Source organism: Apaloderma vittatum, unplaced genomic scaffold, assembly GCF_000703405.1.
Source record: "Apaloderma vittatum isolate BGI_N311 unplaced genomic scaffold, ASM70340v1 scaffold30151, whole genome shotgun sequence".
In the NCBI taxonomy this organism is placed as follows: Eukaryota; Metazoa; Chordata; class Aves; order Trogoniformes; family Trogonidae; genus Apaloderma; species Apaloderma vittatum.
Window position 1 is genome coordinate 41,152 of NW_009700216.1, and position 20,849 is coordinate 62,000.

Sequence of the window (20,849 nt, forward strand, 5' to 3'; positions counted from 1 at the left end):
AAATCTTAAATTTTGCTACTAGGGCACCCTGTTGATGATTCCAGAAAGTATTTCACTGACCTCCCTGCCTAAAAACCTACCTAGATAAATGTATGATCTATGACAACAGCCTTTCCTATAAGTTTTACTCCATCCTCTTCCCCAATGTGCATCCACACTCTGACATAGACATGGCCTGGGAAGTGCTCTGATTCCTGTAATAAGCATGTAGCTAGCTAGCATCACACTGGTCACAATTTCCTGTGGGTGACTCCAGTCTTGGGCTTCTGGCCAGACAGGTTTACCCAGCTTTACAGATTCTGGGAATATCTAAAGTTGGGCCACCAAGAACTCCTTGCTGTGTTCTGGCAAAACCCTTATATCTCTTAAAATTGTGGTTAGTTGTAATAACGTTCTTGTCCATTGATCTAAAGTCAGCATGTGCTAATTCAGAGCTCATGATCCGTGGGATCTGAGCTTGGCTTTTGCTTTTCCAGAGCTAGCCAGCTAGTGAGCAGCAGACATGCCCTGCATGCCAGGCAAGCACCTAACTAGGAAGGCAGATTGTTTACTGAGTGCAATTTTCCTTTTGATTGCCATCTCTAGCCTGTGAGTGGTCTCCAGCTCACATAGTTTGCCTCTTTTGATTCTTCTCTTTGCTCAAAGCAGAAATAATTTCATTTTCTTGCAATTACTGTAGGTGAGAACATCTCATCTAGACAGGTACAAACAGCCTGAACATGAAAAAGCTTAATGTCTGGTCACTGAAATGAAATAATAGGCCTTGACATGCAGAATACCCACAAATGACCTGTTTCAATCACTGTTGCTCACACCAGACAGTAATTTGTTTATTTTGGTTTACTCACTGTTCTCCTAAAAAGGAGTGACTTGCTCTTTGCATATTTTAAAAATGTGGTGATAAAAATATACAACTATAGTAACTTCCTTGGCCAATAACATAGTATGTCCTGTAGCCTAGAAGCACCTAAATCCATATTTAATGGCTTACCGATCTCCCTCTTTTGTAATTCTTGTCTTCTACAGTAAAAAGGGGCCAATTACCCTTGCTGCTGCTTGGAGAGTGGCGAATTGCTTTTATTTCCTATCCAAAGTGGTCCCCAAAGCCATGCATCAGAACAAACTATCTTTTTAGCAGCCCTCTGATCCCAATTGTGCATGTGTAACAAGAAAAGGGTATTTTAACTGTGCAGGTCATAGGCGGTTTTGACTACATAAAGAGGGTCAAAACCAAAGCCTTAGGTTCTACTCAGTGCAAAAGCACTAGGGTGTCCCAGCAGAATGGCTTAGGTAGTGGATGCGTTGAAACACTTTGCTCCGGGATTGGTTTTCAGACTGCTTTGAGAAGTGTCTCAATCACTTCTGAGATGGTTCTTGATTAAACCAGCGCAGCTGTTGATGGTAGCACAGTCCTCTTCTGCACTAAATTGCAGCTCAGGCTGAGGATGGCTGCAGCTGAATGTGACTTCAGGCCAACAAAGCCCTTATGTGAAATTCCAGTAAGTTCAGACGTAACAGAACAAGGCTGGTGAAATGAGGTCCTATCTCAGGGTGAGGTATTCTTCTGACAAGAGGTATGTGTCTATATCAAGCTATGAGCTCCATTTCCAGATTGCAACCTAAACTGGCACCGTCTTTTTATAAACTAACTTTCATTTTGGGTTAGAAGAGCTGGTTTGTATGATACACTAGCCACAGCCAAGCAAAGCAATCCCAAGGCATCATTTTAACTTCCTTTTAACTTTAGCTTTGTAACTCAACTTCCAGCTGAAGCAAATCCTGCTAAGGACAAGTGTGGCAAGTCAGAGATCAAATGCAAGATGAACTTCCTCTCGTGCTAAGCGTGTGTGTTTAAGGCTTTCCTTTTTTACTGTGAACAGCCACGTGAGGAGTAAAGACTCATCAACAGTGGCCGTTTTCACTAAAAAGTATGCACTTAGGAGCTGAAACTATCCCACAGACTAACACATTAATGGCTAAACAGAACAGTCTGACAGAAGCTTTTCAAAAGCAGACATGTATTTCTAAGTATGCCCCTTCTATTTTTTCATTATGAGGAATTTTCCATTTAATAATATATTTGATTTGCATTTTGTGAACAAAATACTTCTCAGCGGTTACAGTAAATTTTTGTCTACCACAATAAAAACTATAGAAAAAATGTATTTTTCTGACCTGCTAGCTTTTAAACCTGGTAGAAGTGATTAATACTTACCACACTTAAGACTTATCTGAATGGAGAGTACCTTATGTTCACCTTCTGTGTGTCTGTGTGTTTATTCTTCTAACATCTTGTCATCCCTGCAATTCCTGCTTACACAGAATCACAGAATCACATAGAATGTTAGGAGTTGGAAGAGACCTCAAAAGATCATCTAGTCCTAGATCACCTAGAGTAGGTCACACAGGAATGTGTCCAGGTGGGTTTTGAATGTCTCCAGAGAAGGAGACTCCACAACCTCCCTGGGCAGCCTGTGCCAGGGCTCTGTCACCCTCACACTGAAAAAGTTTTTTCTAATGTTTTTGCAGAACCTCCTATGTTCCAGCTTGTACCCACTGCCCCTTATCCTATCATTGGACATCACTGCAAAGAGCCTGGCTCCATCCTCCTGACACTCCCCCTTGACATTTTTATAAACATTTATGAGGTCACCCCTCAGCCTCCTCTTCTCCAAACTAAAGGGACCCAGATCCTGCAGCCTCTCCAGCAGTTCCCTGTCTCTCTTGAGCTGAGGGGCCCAGATCTGGTCACAATATTCCAGATGTGGCCTCACCAGGGCAAAGCAAAGGGACAGGAGAACCTCTCTCAACTTACTAGTTACTCCCCTTCTAATACAGCCCAGGATGCCATTGGCCTTCTTGGCCACGAGGGCACAGTGCTGGCTCATGGTCATCCTGCTGTCTACCAGGACCCCAAGGTCCCTTTCCCCTACGCTGCTCTCCAGCAGGTCAGTCCCCAACCTATACTGGTACACGGGGCTGTTCTTTCCCAGATGCAAGACCCTACACTTGTCCTTGTTGTATTTCACAAAATTTCTCCCCTCCCATCTCTCCAGTCTGTCTAGGTCTTGCTGAGTGGCAGCACAGCCTTCTGGTCTGTCAGCCACTCCTCCCTATTTTGTGTCATCAGCAGACTCGATGACAGTGCTCTCTATTTGCTCATCCAGGTTGTTCATTAATATATTGAATAGTACTGGTCCTGGTATCGACCCTTGAGGGACTCGACTAGATAGAGTCCTTCAGATAGACATAAATAAACCTCTTCAGTTTCCTATTCAAGAGCTTGCTGAAATGGTTGGATCTTTTCTGAGTGGTTTTGCTTGTGAGTTTGGAGACTGTTTTTCTTGTTGTTCCTGGTTATTTCTTCCTTCAGGAGGATGTTCTTGAAAGGAGAGAGCTCTCATGTATTGGAAGCTGTTCAACTAAATAGGCTTCTTTGCTGATTTCCCTGCTATAGTGGAGTGGTACCCTTATCCACTTCAGTGCTTGCTTGCTGTGGTGTATCTCTCAAGACCTGTGGTCCCCACATCTCACATACACAGCAAAGTGCTTGAAAACCGTGGCAACCCTGGCTACAGGTCAGTTCTGTTGGGTCTGGACTCCATAGTGCAAATGCCACGAGACTCAGAGACTGATGTCTCAAATGAAATTCCTGGGAGCTCAGGGATGCCCTTCTGCCCTGTAGTTGTGTATTTTGGAATCTCAGGATCTTTCTGCACAACAGGTATTAAAACTTGACACTCTGGTCACTGCTTCTTTGTGGTCAGTAGGATGATTCACACACTGAAACACTGAGAATGAAAGTTTTTTTATTTTTTGGCAGGTGACATGTTATACGTTAAACAGCAAGTGCCAGCTGAAAGTGAAGAGTAACACTTGCTATTGCTGTGACCTGTACAACTGTGAGAAGTGAGTACCTATGTGCCTCCCAGAAATGGCCTCCCAGAAATCCTTGGTTGTTTGTCCCTCCTCTTAAGTGATGGGGGTGGGGAGGAGTGCCCTTAGGCCTGGAGAAGCAACATCAGGGATTAAAATCCCCTATGAATATTAGAGTCTTTCGCTTGTGTAAGAAATGTGTAAGAATCTGGACATGATGGAGGTATACAAAACAAATGAAATGGGAAATGTAGAGTATGCACAACTTCGCTACCTTTTCGACAATAGACTAATGATGGAACATCATAGCTGCAGTGCAGTTTGTTTACACTGAGAATGCTGTCTTACGTGGTACACAACTAGCTGCTGCACATTGACCCAACCCAATACAGAAAAGAACAGGGATCTTAAAGGGGTGAAAGCATTTAGCGTTATCAAATAAAGTGACTGAAACTGTTGCTTAAAGCATCAGATAACAATGGAGAGAGATCAGGAATACTCTCCTTTCAGATGGGCATCCTTAGTGGCATTTTTCTTAGACATTGAAACACCTCAGTCTAATCACTTCTGTGATGGTGTTCAAGGATATAATTCTGTGTGTTCTGCCATTGACAGCAATCCACAGTGGAGAGCAAGATCCTATGACACTGGTATGGACAAATCCAGAGTAAAGAAGCAGTCTTGCTGCTCTACAAACTTGGCAATTCCAGTTCATAGGATGGCTAGAGAGAGGTAGGAGAAGACACAGTCACACCAACTGAATTGGTGTCAGCCATGTAATAGACTGGTATGAAGGCAGGATCACAAGTCAGATTTCCTCAGCCTCCTGAAGGCTAAAGCTATAGGTTTATTTAGTTAAGCAACATGGAGGCTCATGGTAGGGCCCAAGTGAATTCAGCAGTAGCGGATTAGCAGTGCCAGACCATGGCCCACAACAAATAATTGGATATTTCCAGGAATTACTGTGCTTGTCTTTGTTCTAGCCAGAAATGTTCTGAGTTTCTCCATGCTCCTACCTTCCTCTGCAGACCCTAACCACCATCTCAACTGCTGCTCCATGTACTGGGAATGGAGGAACAGAAGAGTGAACACAAACTGCTCACTTCTCATTTCCACCATAATCTGATGGCTATTTCCCAACAGTGTAAAACCAGACTTAATATTTAAAATATCTTTCTAATTCAAATAGTTGCTCTAGGATCTCATTAGCATTAGCATTAAGGCAGACTTGGAAGGAACTGCAGGACACTGTGCTTTCAAATTTTGTGGTAGGATATTTCCAGCTTTCAGCAAGACAATGAGAACTAACTTCACAACATGCCTGATTTACAATAGCTGGTGCAGTGTGGAAATACAAGCAAATATTTCTGGATAGTACAATCCATAGTGTAAAGGTACATCTTTATACTGTACTGTTTTGCATCTGTTAATTTGGAACCAAACATACCATAAACAAATGTAACCATCTGGCAAAATCTCCCTTCCTGTGGTTGAATTAACGCTCAAGCAACCTGCCTTCCCCAGTTTCAGAGATGCCAGCAGATTTCCAGGTAAGCTGTGGGGAAAGAAAAAAAAAAAAAAGCAATGCTAGCAATGCTAAACATGCGTTACCTGCTAGCTAAATGACAAGGGCTGCATCCATGTGCCAGGTCTATGCCTGTCTTCAGGGACCCAGAGCCAAAAAATGAAGTCCCTGCTGGTGCACAACACCAATCAGCCAAAGGAGGGTTGACATAAGTTGGACTGTGTGTTTAATGCCAGCATTAGCAGAGCAAAATTTTGTCTACAGTATTCACCAATTTGTCTGAGCAGTGTTTGGTGGGAGCATGGACGAAGTGCTTTGCCAAAGACGGAAGTGAGCAGGAGGGATTCAGATCCTCTGGTGCTCTGTGTTATGTGCGAAACCATTCTCACTGCTGTGATGTTGTCTGCATTCCCTTTCAGTTCAGAGCAGTCCTCCAGCTACTATGAGTTTCTCGGAGTGAGTGGCTGCCAGGATGTGGTTCACCTGTATAGGCTGCTGTGGTCCTCCACAGTCCTCAACATCATCGGGCTGTTTCTGGGAATTATTACAGCAGCCATTCTGGGGGCATTTAAAGACATGGTAAGGCTCAGTCTTTTGCCTTCTTTGGGGACTTCTGTGCTTGTTGGTGTTATCAAGTTAAAATCAAGGAAGCCTGTGTGATCTGGGAGTCTAGAGTCATATCTTTAGGCTAAGCTGTTGCCAGCTGCTCACAGATAAGTAGGTCAAGCATGGTTAAATACATGAACGGAAAGGGGAAAAACAAGCATCTGTGTGAACAGATGCTGACAATTCACTTAGTGGGATCTTTTATTTCTTCTAATTCAGCACTGAACGTGTAAGCAAGCACAGAGTTCGAGGATGCTGGTTTGTAGCTCAAGTCATAGGTGTGACTATTTAACTTTATGTAGTTCTTTTCCTGAGAATGGGAATTAACTCTGAAGCACCAGTCAAGGTTGCCACACCACCATGTTGTGCCGATATGCACCAGTGCATTCAGAAGAGGCTCTGTGCTAGGAGAGATTCTGTGACAGAGTGCCTCCTCTGCCTAGATTTTCTGACATGTTAAAAAGGTGAAGTAGCTGTTCCTGGGATTATCACTGCCAGTGATCATTTTTGCTAAAGCAATGTCTAAAGACCATCCAAGCAGCTCATGATTTACTAGCCACTCAGAAGAGAAGATGGTCCCAGCCCAAAGAGCTTCCAGACTAAATGCGCAGAGGCATGGGGATGGAGGTGAAAGATAGGGTAGGGGTAGGAGCCAAAGAGAAGTGTAATTGAGGCACAGGTCATCTTAGATCCATGATGTTTCTGGTGACTATACCAGAGGAGAAAACTAAATATAAATACAGATGAAAGAAAAGAAGAGAGGGATGGAGCAAGGAAGGGAAAGCAAGAGAGATGGGTGAGATGTACACCAGGAGGGCACAGTAGAGGAAAGGGGCTGCTCAGAGCTGGCAGCCAGTGAGTCAAGGGCACAGTCACTCTGGAAGCTGTAACAGGCCCTGCTCTGGCCACCCAGCAGTGCTTAAAACCATGTGACAGGGAAGGGCCATTCAAATTATTTGAAGTTCACCTTTGTTATGAGATGCAAAGTGGTTGATGGAAGTATTCCTCTCTCTAGCTTAAGGTAAATGAGCACGCTGAGCCTTTGCATGTAAGAAATGTGCAGCTGAGCTGTGCATTATGCGAGGGGACCCTTGCAAGGAGTTTATAACAGCTTGCAGTCAGCCAGTAAAGGGTTGTGTCTGCCCAATGGGAAGGAGTGGAAGCAGCATTCCCAGCATAATTCATCCCCGCCTTGGGAAGAGGAGCAATGGCAGAAGGGGAGCAGAAACAACCAGTGGGAAACAACCAGTAGGGAAAAAGCAGTTACGTGTGGAGGGGACGGCAGAGTCATCAACAGTAAGTCCTTGGTAGAGCACTGCAGCTTTCCAGTGCTGCTAAGTATTTTCCTCTGTCTAGCAGATGGGTGCCCACCAAGGGCAGCTGTGGGAGTTGCTAGCACTCCCCTGAGGTGGGAGAGGATGCAGAGCGCCAGCCTGAGTCCACCTAAACTGTCCTGCACAAACTGAGGCTTGTACGGGATTTGGGCTGATGCTTTGTAGCAGGGAAAGCTCCAGCCCAGGCACACCTCTTGGCTGTGTAGGGGCTATCGCTGCACTGATTGTGAGGGATGCCAAGCCAAGGAGATGCTCCTGGGACAACTGGAGTCTCCATGACCTGACATGTTCTCTTACTGGGAGGCAGAGCCTGGGCCAAGGTCTGGGTCCTCTGACTGGGCGGCATAAAGCTGTGCAAGGAATTTGCAGCAGCAGTGGATGTGCAGCTTCACCCAGGCTTGGCTGGAGTGAGCCTGTTGGGCCTCACCCGATCTGAATAAACTGTTTAACGTCTCCTCTGCAGAAGGAAAAAAAACAAAACCAACCCTCACTAGCTTAAGGGAAAGTCAGTTACCTGACTACAGGAGCCATGCCATGCTTCTGAAAGGGTTCCTAAAGCAGCGATCAAAAATGCAATAACCACTCCTTGCTCCTGCCTATGCTTTTTCAGAGCTATTTTGAGTGATGTTCCAGAGCCAGTTTGCTAATCTGTTGCTTGCTTTCAATATAAAAGGAGTAGCTCTTGAGGGAAGACGAAGGCCGAGAAAGCATCAAGCAGATGAGGGAGAGAAGGGGGCATGGAACTGAAATGAGAAAAAAAAAACTTCAAAATGTGTGGGAGAACAACTTTGTTTCTTTCGGGACTTCACCTTCCCACCGAAATGCTCACTGACATTTTGAATGGAGAGCTGCAAAGCCAGCTGAAGCACCTCAGGGTATTGCTCCGAGGTTGACTTCCAGAACACATAAGGCCAAGCTGAGTAGTCGAAAAAACCCCATCCTGTTTGTCTCTGGGGAATGCTGGCAGCCTAAACATGTTACAAAGGGGAGAGTTTGCAAAACAGAGCTGTTGCTTCTAAACGAATCACATTTCTTGGACAGAGGAAAAAAAAAGTGTTGTTTTGGTTGTTGCGGGTTTTCTTTCTTGTGACAAATTCCCTGCAGATCCTGGCACGCTCCCTGAGGTTTTGCTGCCTGCCAGAGGGCTGTGCTGGATCAATGGGAAACGTTTCATCCTATTCTGTCCTGATGATGAACCATTTCATCCTCACCTCTCCCAGGGTGTCAGCTCTCAGTGGCCTCTGTGTCACCTGTGAGACGATCCTCTGTGATCTGCTGGATGCTGGAGGATCTGCAGTGGTTACAACAGTACCCTGCTTTTCAGATTTATAGTGTGCTTGGATATAAGACACTGGCTACGCAGTTAACTTAGAGTAACCTTTAACAAAAAGCAGATGAAAATATAACATAAATAGAAGTATGCAACTGGAGTATCCAAAATGGTAAAACACCATGATTATTTCTTACAGAAGAAAGAGGTCAAGAAATTCATGGAAAACTTCACTTGCTGTTGCTAAGAGTTAATCTAGAAACTCCCTACCCTGCCACGGTATTTATCTGATGACTTGTAGATGTTTTCCTGACACACCTTGGCAAGGAATCTGCCTGCCCTGAGTTTAGGGTTGCATTAATCAGGACTACTGACTGTCTGGGTGGTGGGAGGCGGGGGGGGGGTGTGTTGTTGGGGTTTTTTTTAATTTCCAGTTAGTCTCCTTCTTGGAATCCTCAAAGGAATCTGAACAGATAAAACATTGTTCTCTTATCCCCTCTCCTCTTCCCTCACCCTGCTCTAAAAAGGAGAACAAAACGAACTTCTGATTATGGAGCTACTTGCCATGCATTTGTGTCCTAGCACCCTTGCAACCAAAGGTGCAGTCTGACATTAGAAGCAGTCGTAGCTCTGAAATAAATGCCTTGGCAGATTGGCGTGGGATCAGCGAGCAGACCTGCCTTGCTCTGCGGCAGCACAGCCCAGTACCCGGCCAGGCAGTCCCTCCAGCCACCGCCTGGTCTCCCCACGCTCCCGGGCCTGAGGTGCCCCTGTGGCATTGGCAGCATTCCCTGGCCAGTTCACAACTCCTTATCTCTTTGACTTGGGTGGTGTTTCAATCCACCCTTGTGTTTTATGGGACTAATTTCATATAATGTCATTACTGGAACCCTTGATAAAAGCATCTAACCAACTGTGAATTGTTGCTGGCTCTGGACTGAGGACAGATAGCCTAATAATAAGGTGCTTTGATCAGTGGATTTGAGGTGGATGACTCCCCAAAACTGTCTTCTAGGATTGTTGTGTTCATTCTTAGCAATTGGAGGGTGTTGCTGCTGCAGATGGAGAGAAGGCCAGAGGGCTTAGAGAAGTTCCTGAAGAAGGACAATAGCACCCAAAGAGATCCACAACAGAAAGCTGGCAAAACAAGTGTTCCTTGCCATGTTTATGTCAACAGCCAGAAGGATCTGATCTCAGCAGGGCCTCTTTCCTTTGAGGAAAGGCAGTCTCTGGGTGCAGGCCCAGCCCCAGCTAGGGTGGGACCTGTTGCTGGCCCCAAACCTTTGGGTCTGAGGGAAGCTCATTAATCTGCTTCTCACTACTCCTGTCTGAAAGGCAGTGTCTCTCCCCACCGTATTCACCTGGCAGGACAGGTAGAAAGGAGACGTTTTGAGGAGGGTACCTTGAAGGTGAAATACTTTATACCTTCTCCCATGAAACAGGCTCTCTGTTTTTGGGCCCAGCCTTTCTCTGGGCCAGCTCCTGAGGTGCTAATTTTCTCCAGAGAGTTCAGGTCTAGATTGTCAGGTAACCTCGTGTGGTATGTCAGCGGCCTAGGCGATGTTTGCTCTATACAAACACAACTAAATATACCTCTTTCTCAATCACAGAGAGATCTCATACTGTCTCCAGAGGATGCAGTGGTTTATATCTCTCACTGATAAATCTGAAAGGAAATGCCATAAAAAAATCCTGGCTGCTGCTTTCAGCATTTGTCTGGCAACCACCATATTCTATTATTGCAGTAAACAGAAAATTCCATGCTCTCATGTGGAGAAATCTGCTAATAAAAACAAAGGAGAGAAAAGAAACCACCAGATTTGTCTCTCTCAGAGGGGCATAAAAATCTTTCAGAGAGCTCTACTGTCCTTCACAAATGGCTATATAGCACAGGGTTTTAGGGTTTAACACAACCCCCCCATTTCACATTTAGCTTTTGCTCATATTTTCCTCCTCCAGCTGTATTAGCTGGTTTAATATGAACTATTACTTCTTCCTGCAAACCTCATCTCACACTGCAGTTAAGGGATATGCCAATAAAGCCACAGGACGTGATGAAGGATTTTATGCAGTAGGAATGAGATATGAAGATGGGGGGTGGCATTGGACAGTCATCATCAAACCCCATTTCACAAGAGAGGGACCTGTGAAAGAAGAGCAAGTGTTCTGGAAAGGGAAATCTGTGTAGGAAAGCAGAGAGAAAAGACATGAGGGCATCAGGTAGTTTCTTCTGATAAGAGTCTGCAGCAAATTGTGAAAGACTGGGTGTTTGGTGCTGGAGTGAGTGAGAAGAGGTGGTCAAAGCTGTATGTTGTGCTCTTCAGGGTGTCTCAGGTCTGGAGTCCTGCCAGTGCTTCTGTAACTGGTGCTAGGGAAGCACCAGCAGTTTGTTTCCAAGAGAAGAAGTTTAAAATAACTGTGTATTTCTGGTCAGAACATTCACTCCAGATACACCCTCCTCTCATTGTGTCTGCTCCTTGTTCTTTTGTAGTATCGGTATTGTGTTGGAAAACAGAAAGTTGTTAAAATCTCCTAGTTGCTTGTGTTAGGATCAGTTCCTGCTCCAGCCCTCTCTGCGCTGTGCTGATATATTGTTGTCTTCTGTGCTCTACAGGTACCTCTATCCCAAATTGCTTTCAGTGCTGCACCTCCTCCTCAGATCCTGTACAATCCTGCTCAGCAGATCCTGACATATGCTGGGTTCTGTCCTTCTGCAGCGACTATTTCTACATATCCATCCTACCCATTACCTCTTCAGGTACAGTACAATATGGCACGCTTCATCCTTCATCAGAAGACCATAAGCTGCTGTTCACTGCAAATTCAGCAGTGGTAGATCTTGGCTCCTAGGGGATCTTAGGTCTGTTCTCAGATGTCAGGCATTCTCTCAGTGTCCTTTGGACTCTGTCTGCTGACCAGGAATCCCAATGTAGGATTAGAGCTGCACTGCAGTAGTCACGAAAGTGAACACAGCCCTCCTGTTAGGCAAGATAAAGCCACAGAGGCATTGGGGAAGCCAGAGGAAGCATCTGATGCACACAGGATTTGGCAGAGAAGTTTACACACCTTAGCCCACCTTACTCTTAGTATAGACATAAGTAGATTAGGACTCATCAGATGGAAAGGAGACAAGAAGGGGAAGGAAATAAGAGGTCTGTGAAACTGAGTGGTATGGAAAAGATTGTGGATGGATATTAGTGATAACTTCTAATCACACAAGGTTTTGATTGCCTCAGTAGAGCTATTAGCTGGCAAGATGAGCCAGCGTGTTTCTACACGCCAGAGAAAATTCAAATGCCACAGGATGTTGTGGAAGAGTGTAAATGAGGGGTTCAGAACATCAGCTGCTCTTAAGTACAGGGATTCAGATGTCACTTGCAGCTCGACAAGTCCTCAGATGGGTGCCTACCACAGGAACAAGGGGGTTTTCTTTTAACTTTTTATAAGCACCTGCTACAGGCCACCACTGGAAGACGGGCACAGAGCTGCTGTGGCAGCTGGTGGAGGTTGGTGAGCCTTACTGACCAGAGACAGCTGGCCTGCAGGCAGGAGAGAAAGCTTCTGGAGTTTGGCTTTTTTCCCTTGCAGGGGGGGATACAACATAAGCTAGATCAACATTGCTTCTCTTCCTTCAGAAGGATGCCATGCAAGTCATGCTCCAAGCCTGTGCTGTGTCCAGCTAGAGCTGATCTGAAAAACACAGGGAGTAGTGCCGAGGATGGTGTTTGCCTGGGATTTTTGGCCTCTGAGTGAGGTGAAGACTATAGGGTGAAATCAAATGTACTGAGACCCTGGAGCAATCATAGGAGTTTTTAGATTATTTTTTTTTTAAAGCACAGTAGGACCTTCCAATGGCTTGTTATATTTTGGCTGTGGTAGTGCTAGACCAGCGGGTACCACAAGTTTTGCAATACTTCTTAATTGAAAACACTGAATGTTTAGCATGAACTGGCTATGGACCAGCTCCTCATAGCCCTGGGGGCTACATATGTTCAGGGCCAATAAGCCACCAGGCACAAGTACTGGGACACAATGATCATCCAGATCAGCAAATTGTTAGCATGATTCATGTATGAGTTTAGCCCAGACCACCTAACAGTCTCCCAGCAATGCCCAGGAAGGGGTCAGGAGGCTGCAAGGGCAATGAACTGGTCCTGGTAGGTAGTGTGCACAGTCACACTGGTTAGGTGGTAAGAGTGCAGCTGTAGTGATGTGATAAGTGCCGTGCCAGTTGGCTTCACCGTCAGAGAACAGTCCTTGGCATGCCCTGTTCATTAACGCAAATGGGGCCAGGCACTTTTGGAGACCATTAGTTGAGAGGAAAAAAAGAGGACACTCAGAGATCTCTTTCTGTTTGCTTTCAGCTGAAAAGCTACGCTCTTCTGCAGAGTTCGGTTAGCACATAGCCAGGAGTAGAGAGACAGGGGGATTAAAACAGATGGAATAAAGCAGTTAAGCTGAAAAGATGTGTGTAAGTAGCCATGAGGATCAGTTGTAACTCTTCAGTCCTGTGTCTTCTGAGAACGAAAATGCATCATATTTACCCAAATTTTTCAACTGAATTTCAAGATAAATACAGTTCTAGATTTCTACTCTCTGGTTCATAATATTCAGAGACAGACACCACCAGTTGTCCCAAAGCCAGAAGAGGTTAACAAGAAGTAAAGGACACCAAAAGTGAAAGTGCTTAAGCCTTTTCCTGGGGGAAACCAAACCAAACCAAATCAAACTGAACCAAAACCAAGCCACCTTCCTGCACGTGTGAGCTTTTTTGCTTGCACATAGATCAAGATCCACATAAAGGCCCCAAGACACACCTTACTTCTTAGCGTTTGCTTTGACTAACCAAAGGTTTGGCTAAACACTCTTCCTAAGCCCCTGCAACTCACTTTGCCCTGCACCCGCCTTCAGCTGGGGTAGGGTCACATGTGGTGGTTCAGTACAGCAAAAGAAGTAAAATCTTCTTCAGCTAAGAGTTAGGGAAAAATTGAATTGATGCCAGATAATGAAGTAAAGCAGTCAGCAATCAATGACCAACTAATAACTCTAGTCTGAACCCTCACCTCAACCAGAGGAAATTCGCAGCTGCAGTTCCTCCTCCTCAGAACATATCCCATCTTGGGTTGGTCTGACGTGCAACATGCCTAGCCTAAGGGCTGCCCACACTTGCATGGGCTGGAACTCTGTTAGCTCAAAGGCTATGAACCTGAACTCACCTGTGGCTCCTGTGATTGAGAAGGTTCATTCCTAGACCTCTGCTGAATTCCAGTACCTCACTGAATAACTGCTTGCTGGAGGGGCAAGCAACGTCTTTAAAAAAACGACAACCTCCGCTGGTGGTAAACACTCCTCAGTTCACCTCACTCTTCCTTGTCCACAAGCAGAAATCAGCCAAATGCAAAAAGGAAAAAGTGATAAAAGGAGGGCATTTCGACAAGCATGCAACCAGTATTTCTTCTGTTTACTGTGCATATGCTAACAAAATCATTCATTCCCTGCTAGTACAATTCAGTCACAGCTAGTCTTGGTAACAAGCCTGCCAGACGGTCAGGTAAATGATTAGCTGTGCAGGGACTGGTGGTGATGACAGCAGTAAAGGTTGTGCCAGTCACTCCTGCCAGGAGAGAACTCATTGCAGAACCAATTCTAGGCAAACAGATGGAAACAGCGGCTGTAGTTTGAGGAGAGAGGGAAGTAACAACTCTAAAATAAAGTAAAAAACCAAACCACCCAAATCCACAACTAAGTTTGGAGCTAGCAGGTCTGTCAGTATACCTGCACTGCCTCCTAGAGAGTTAAAAAGCATAATCAACCTTCAAGTCAGGATGTCCCCATTCACACTCACTAAGTCAGCCTGTGGTACAAATGAAGGACAACATTCTCCTCGCCATGGGGGTTTGACACAGGGCAGCAGCTCCTGCTCACGTGGAGCTCCACAGAGAAACCAGGCACCATGGTCTGGGTCTGCCAGCCCTGAGCAGCTCTGAGACGTCATTGTCTGAGTGCCAGCCCAGGTACTGGCCTTCTAGATGGTGACTATTAATTTTTTTAGCAGCAGAGAGCAGCATTTACTTGCCCGGATATTTAATTTCCCTTGAAAAAAATAAATTATTATTATTTTTTGTTTTGTTTTTTAAATTCCAGGCACTTTAGGCCTGAACCTTAGGGGAGTTGAACACAGCTCTTCTGATGAAGCCCATGGACTGGTATATGAGGGGAGGAGTGAAATCCTGACCCTCTTGAAATCAGTGACAAAATCTAGTTTAAAGCAGTGGTAAGATTTTGTCCAGAACATTCATCCCTACATGCATTCTTTTAACAGACTCTGCTTGTTCCTGAACGTGGGTTGCTTCCTAAGCTCTACCTATCTATTTTTTGTGCCTCTTTCAGCCAAAGCCCCATTATAGCTGAGACAGCCAAAGTGAAAGACCTCCAGGGAGACACATGCCTACCTGTAAAATTTTCTTCTAAGACGAGTCTGCATTTGGCACCGAAATAAGACCTTGCATTTATGCAAGTATTATAACTGAGATTAATTACATCTGAGATAATTTAAATTTCACAGTGATGCCTGGAAATGAGCAGCTACACATAATCTAATCAGCCAGTCAGGTGCAGTGCCTCACCCAGGAAGCCAGAGCATCTTTTAGGGCAGAAATTCCTGTTCTGCTCCATTGCCTAGCTGTATGCACAGTGCCAATTAAAAATGACTTGGGTTACAGATGGAATCTGTCTTGTTTCACTAGGCATCATCATTGCTCTACTTAAGTGGGTGCTTTAAAACTGAAGTTAGCATTGTTCTGCAACGCATGGGAAATTTAATCATGGGCCTTATTATATAGCACTTACATGGCAAACGCATAACTCAGAGCTGCAAATGGGGTTGTAATCTTCTACTGAAGAAGGTATTTTTCTTTGTCTACACACAGCCTGCCAGCAATTTTCCAGGAACATCATCTACTGACATTTCTTTATCAGAAGAAACTCAGCCTCCATCTCAGTCCAGCTCCAGCTATGGTCTTCCCCCCAATGCTCCAGCCCTCTATACACCGACTTACTTCTTGCCTGGAGAAAAGCCTCCACCATATGCACCGTAGAGCAAAGAATTTATTTTAAGTAGCTGGTAGGCTTTTGTTTTGGTTTTAAGAAGCCTCTGGAAACTGTGCTGTGCAGGCACCAGAATTCTCAAGGAACCCACCGTAGAGCGTGTTTCGGCCGCTCTGCTTTTACCCACATCTCACCATGAACAGAGCAGAACCCTGGAAGCGTAAGGGCAGGCATGTCACCAGTGGGGTGACCAGTCACCACCCAGTTTGCCTGCAGTCAAATGCAGTGTTGCTTTCTGTCTGCCATAAGCATAAGATGTTTCCTCCCTGGTACACTGCAGAATGATTTTTTTTTCAGGAGAAGAAATGAAGAAAATACTCTGGATATGTGTTCTGCTTTCATAAGCCAATATCGAGGGGTTTTAGCCAGTGTTCTCTGGACGGATATACAAGAGCTCTCCGAGTCAATCATTTTGGGTAGGAAGAGATCAAGTGTTTGCTTGCTTGTGGTATTTATTTAATAACCCTTTTTGGTGAATGTGTTGTACCAATAAAAAAAAAAGTGTGGCAATTATTTTACAATAAAATTGACTGTGTATATTTATACTCTACCTATGGGTGTGTATATTTTTAAGGACAGGAAAACAAAAGAACAGAGGAAAAAGTACCCTATGGAAGAGTTTCAAACAGCGAGGTTAATTTTAATGAGTCTATTTTATTCAAACTTTGTGCCAGTCTAGTCTACACAGTAAAATGTCATGTCAGTGTGCTAAAGATGCAATTTCCAGACAGGTATTTTAAGCTGCACTTCAGTGTACTACTTAATTCCTTTCTAGTCAGAAGAGAACCACAAACAAAACCACTCTATGTTAAACTGCAGTTATTTATTTTTAAACTGATCAAGACCCAATCTGAGTATTTTACAATGACTGAAACAGAATGGGTGAAGGGTCAGAATTCCTTCTTTGTTATTAGTATTTATTTATTTTCTCCTATTGTGTAGAGACAGAAATATGTCAGCAAGGCTAAGCAGCGATATCTGTAGCAAAGTCTTGTCCCCATTGCATGCACCCAGCCCCCTCCCTGTGCATCGCATTAGCTGGGACTCCTCTTAGCACACAGCTGCTGTATTTCAGGGCAGAAGTGGCTAAACCAGCATGAAAACGCATCAGGCTGCTGCATCCCTTCATTTTTCTCCTGCAGGGGTGAAGGGGGAGAATGCTGCTGTGTGCTCTATAGATCTTAAGGAGTCTAGACAGCAAAGAAGCTAAAGAAATTACCTTAAAGGCCAAAGAGCAAAGCAGGGAAAAGAAGGTATTTCTCATTAACTTTTGTAACAGCTGCTTAAAAATATATGAAAATACTCAAAAATCCTATATAAACAAAACCAGCCTACTTGACAGTTTCCTTTGAAAGGAAATTACACCATCAGACCAGCTGAATATAGAACAAAGAATGATCATCCTTTTACATAATACTTTCCACCTTTCAAGAAATTTCTGTTAATCCACGTGTATGTATGAAAAACAGATTCCATACTAATACACATAAGATGACAGTTTAATTTACACAGACTGTAAAAGCCATATTTTGTTCCGTTAAGAAGGGTTTTTTGTGAGATGCAAAGTTTTAGGCCAGTGATCGTATCAGTGACGAGGTATGTGTTGTTGACAAGGTGAGTTATAGGAAGCCAGTTGAGAGAAACAGAAGCCAGAGAGGACACTGTTATTCTTCTTTTAATTGAGCACATCCAAAATGCTTAGTTCTTGTGCAAATGCGTGCTGTGAAGAACACAATCACACCGATCATGGAATAAGTGGAACTACATGTTTACTTCTTTTTACTTGCTATGAATACTACCAGGGGAACCACCTGGGTTCATTCTGGGGCCTCAATGATTTCCTATGGTTCAAAGCCCAGAACAGACTCGCTCCCTTTGAGTTGAGCACCTGGACTTCTAACAGGACAAAACCAAAACCAGTGCTTCTCTTGGGTTGAAGCACAGAGACCAGAGGGGGAATGAAGGAATGCTCATTGCTTCTTTCTTCTTCAATGGCGTGTAGAAGCAGCTACCTCTTTCTCCAGTGTGGTACTGCTGTAGGGTATTAAAAACAATTCAGCTTGGCACAAAAGAACCCCCCTCTTCTGTCATTCTCCAGACTTAGAAATTCTGCCTTTCTCTTCTAAACCATGTTTTGGGTCAGTGTGCGCTGTGGTCTATGCAAAATATCTTCACTTCCATACACACATATGCAAAGTCTTTGAGAAGCTTTTGCTCTGAATTAGATTGCTTTAGCAAATGGAATTATAGTCTCATTCACATTATATTAAGTCTGGAACTGCAGAGTGCCATACTGTACCACAGGATTCACGTTTCCAGGATCCAAAATAATTCTGGCCTCATAAATAGCACCACTTACTTTAGCACAAAGGTCAGACATGATTGTGATTCATTTGTGCCACATGGTAGTTTTTTGGGAACTACTGGGGAAATGATACAAAAATGCCAGACAGAAGACTATTTTGCTAACATGTTTCCTTTGAAAAGAACAAAGTAAACTAAGGTTTGTTTCATCTATTTGGTTTAAAAAATAGGTGTCTTCCAAGTTTGTGCTGTTTTCACTAGAGCTACTCTAAGTAAAAAGATGGGAGATATATTTTAGTAAAGTACTAAAATAACCGTGAAAAAATACAGAAAACAAAACACATGGAATATGCTGGAAATAGCATGGAAATGCTATTAACCATAGTACCTTCAGGATTCTCATCTCTCACTGGAGGTACTAAACTAATGTTTGTTGGGTTCTCCACCATATCACAAGCAGATCCAGAGTCATTAGCTCCAACAGAAAGCACTCCCAGGTTTCCCTTGCTCAATAAAAAAAGCAAAAACGTAGAACTACATCTGAATTTTCCTATCCATGCACACTCCACAACTAAGTTATTACTTGCAACTGAGAATTATCTTTTCAGACATCCATCTGATCACACCTGAGCCTAAAGAGTCTTGTGACAGGTCCTCCTGTAAGTGTAAATGAGTAGGCTGGTTGAAAGTGATACAGCTCTAGCCTATTCTGCTTCACTACGTTACTGCTGACTGATTTGGCCACGATATGGAGCTATGATGTCTTGCTGGCTAATAGCTAATACAGTACCTTCCTATTCTCTGCTGAATAAAATAGGAATCCTTACCAGGAAATGTGTCTGGGATAGTCTTCCCCCACTTCCATCCTTTCCTCTGGCACAGTCACATCTCCACAGCTTCATCACAGATATTGTCATACGTGTGCATTATTAAACTAATCTGTCATGTCTGTGTCTGATTAGGCAAAACATGACATAGAATGACAAGGAACAATTTCTAGAAGACCTTGTGGACCCTCTGAAGCATGGGTAACCTTAGCCACCCAGTATCTGGATTTCCAACACAGCATATACCTGTCTTTCTCAGTTCATTAATCTGATGCAAGACAAGGACCAAATTAAAGCAAGCTTTAAGGGATTGAAGCAGGCTAGGCAAAGCCCACACCAGCTTCACAAGGACAGCTAAAAAGCTGGATGCACTTTATGGCTCTGCAACCTCTCCTGAGTAAATCCCCCCAGTCTCAAGCCTCTCTGCTCCCACTAGGCTCACAGTGAATGACCGAACCCAAAAATTAAGCAGCAAAAATATGTCATTGCCAGATAATGTTCCCCAATTCTTGACACCTCATCATTTGCTATTGATACATCATCATTGTGTTATTGACACAAAAGCCATATGGCTTTCAAATTATAGAGTCTCCTGACTGAAAAAACTAACTTTGGTTTTTGTTTTGTGTTGATCAAGAGCTTTTCTAAAGGTCACGACTGAGTCTTCTGTCTGTGGTACAAGAAAGAGAAACTCTAGCAGTAAGAACAGCAGCAATCCTTTGCTGTCCAGTCCAGAAGCTATACAACGCTGGCATAAGCTCATAAAAACCCTTACCTCCAAACAAAAAAACCAAACCAACCAAGCAAAAAACCCCAAACCATTAGTGTAATCTCCGCATCAGACATAGCCCCCCGAGTCATTATCTTCAAATAACAGAATAATCTCAGTACAGGTAAATTAAAAACTTGTATGTAAATATTTTATTCTCGCGTATTTTGCAAATCAGAAAGCAGTGTTTGGTAATAAAAAATAATACAGAATTATTCATTTTCTTCCAGTCCACACTCATATATTACCAGGTTTTCCACATTACAGATAAAACTGTCTCTTACAGTCTAAAGATAATATTCACTTTTGGTATATTCTGTACTTCTGGCTTGTTTAATATTAATCTTCTGAACTATTTACAAATATATTACAACCTTTAAACCTCAAAGCAAAGGAGTATTTCAATAATCAATCTGACATAAGGATCAGTAGCTCCTACATAACTTCAGTGTTTAAGAGAAACTATACACGCAGTGCGGTAGGACTGAATAATTTATATCTTTAAAAAAAAAAAAGAAAAAAAGAAAAGCATTGAAAGTTTCTGAGTATAAAACTTTCGCATTGCAGTGGTACCTACTGACCCGTCTCAACTGGAGGACAGGAATGTGAGGTGATGTCACTGTGCTTGTAGAGAGCCTCATCTAAGTCCAGTGCTTTCTTGCTCAGCTTGATGGTCATGCAGCCATGGTAGGACGCGGTGACCGGAGTGGAAGTGACAGGAACGTCTGTGGGAAAGGGGAGGCAAACATCTCTGATGGCTGGTTTTGAATAAATGCTTGCCCTACCTATGCTCAGACTACTATCGCTTCAACGAATTCAAGCTCTCCTCTCCTCCAGTTTGGGATTTCTACCCCGCCCTTCATGCCGGGAGGCAAGAGCACAGTCCCAGACATGGGGAAAATCACCATCTGCTTTCGTGCACAAAAGCCCTTCTCCCAGGCTGAACCCTTCCTCAGCTGCACCGCGTTTCTGCAAGGCCTCCTGTCCTGATGAAAACTACGTGCTGCACAGCAGCACGGCTTCACTCTGTTCACACTGGTTTCCGTCTCATTGTTTCCCCCGGCCCCCATCTCTGGACCCTCTGCATTGTCGTTAGTGGATTTGTTATACCTTCCCCTAATGCTCTCCCTCTCTCTCTTCAAAGTATCTGTCAAAAGATTATAGGAAAAATTTCATGACAGGAAGGCTCCTCCTACACGCAGCCTCTACCGCTTGCCGGACTCATCTTTAT

General features: G+C 44.0%; 2 protein-coding genes across 2 annotated transcripts in view; one reads left to right on the top strand and one right to left on the bottom strand.

Annotated features, from left to right (window-relative positions):
• Window positions 1-15,708, top strand: part of TMEM255B (transmembrane protein 255B) — a gene marked incomplete at its 5' end in the record, with an annotated part of 54,526 nt that extends 38,818 nt beyond the window's left edge. The window contains 4 exons of the mRNA XM_009878686.1: window positions 3,824-3,909; window positions 5,821-5,980; window positions 11,226-11,369; window positions 15,541-15,708. Of these exons, the coding sequence (XP_009876988.1) occupies window positions 3,824-3,909; window positions 5,821-5,980; window positions 11,226-11,369; window positions 15,541-15,708 (558 nt within the window). The remainder of the gene's footprint in view (window positions 1-3,823; window positions 3,910-5,820; window positions 5,981-11,225; window positions 11,370-15,540) is intronic.
• Window positions 15,709-19,753: 4,045 nt separating this feature from the next.
• GAS6 (growth arrest-specific 6) overlaps window positions 19,754-20,849 on the bottom strand; it is a gene marked incomplete at its 5' end in the record, with an annotated part of 40,802 nt that continues 39,706 nt past the window's right edge. Inside the window, one exon of the mRNA XM_009878688.1 lies at window positions 19,754-20,343. Within this exon, the coding sequence (XP_009876990.1) occupies window positions 20,192-20,343 (152 nt within the window). The remainder of the gene's footprint in view (window positions 20,344-20,849) is intronic.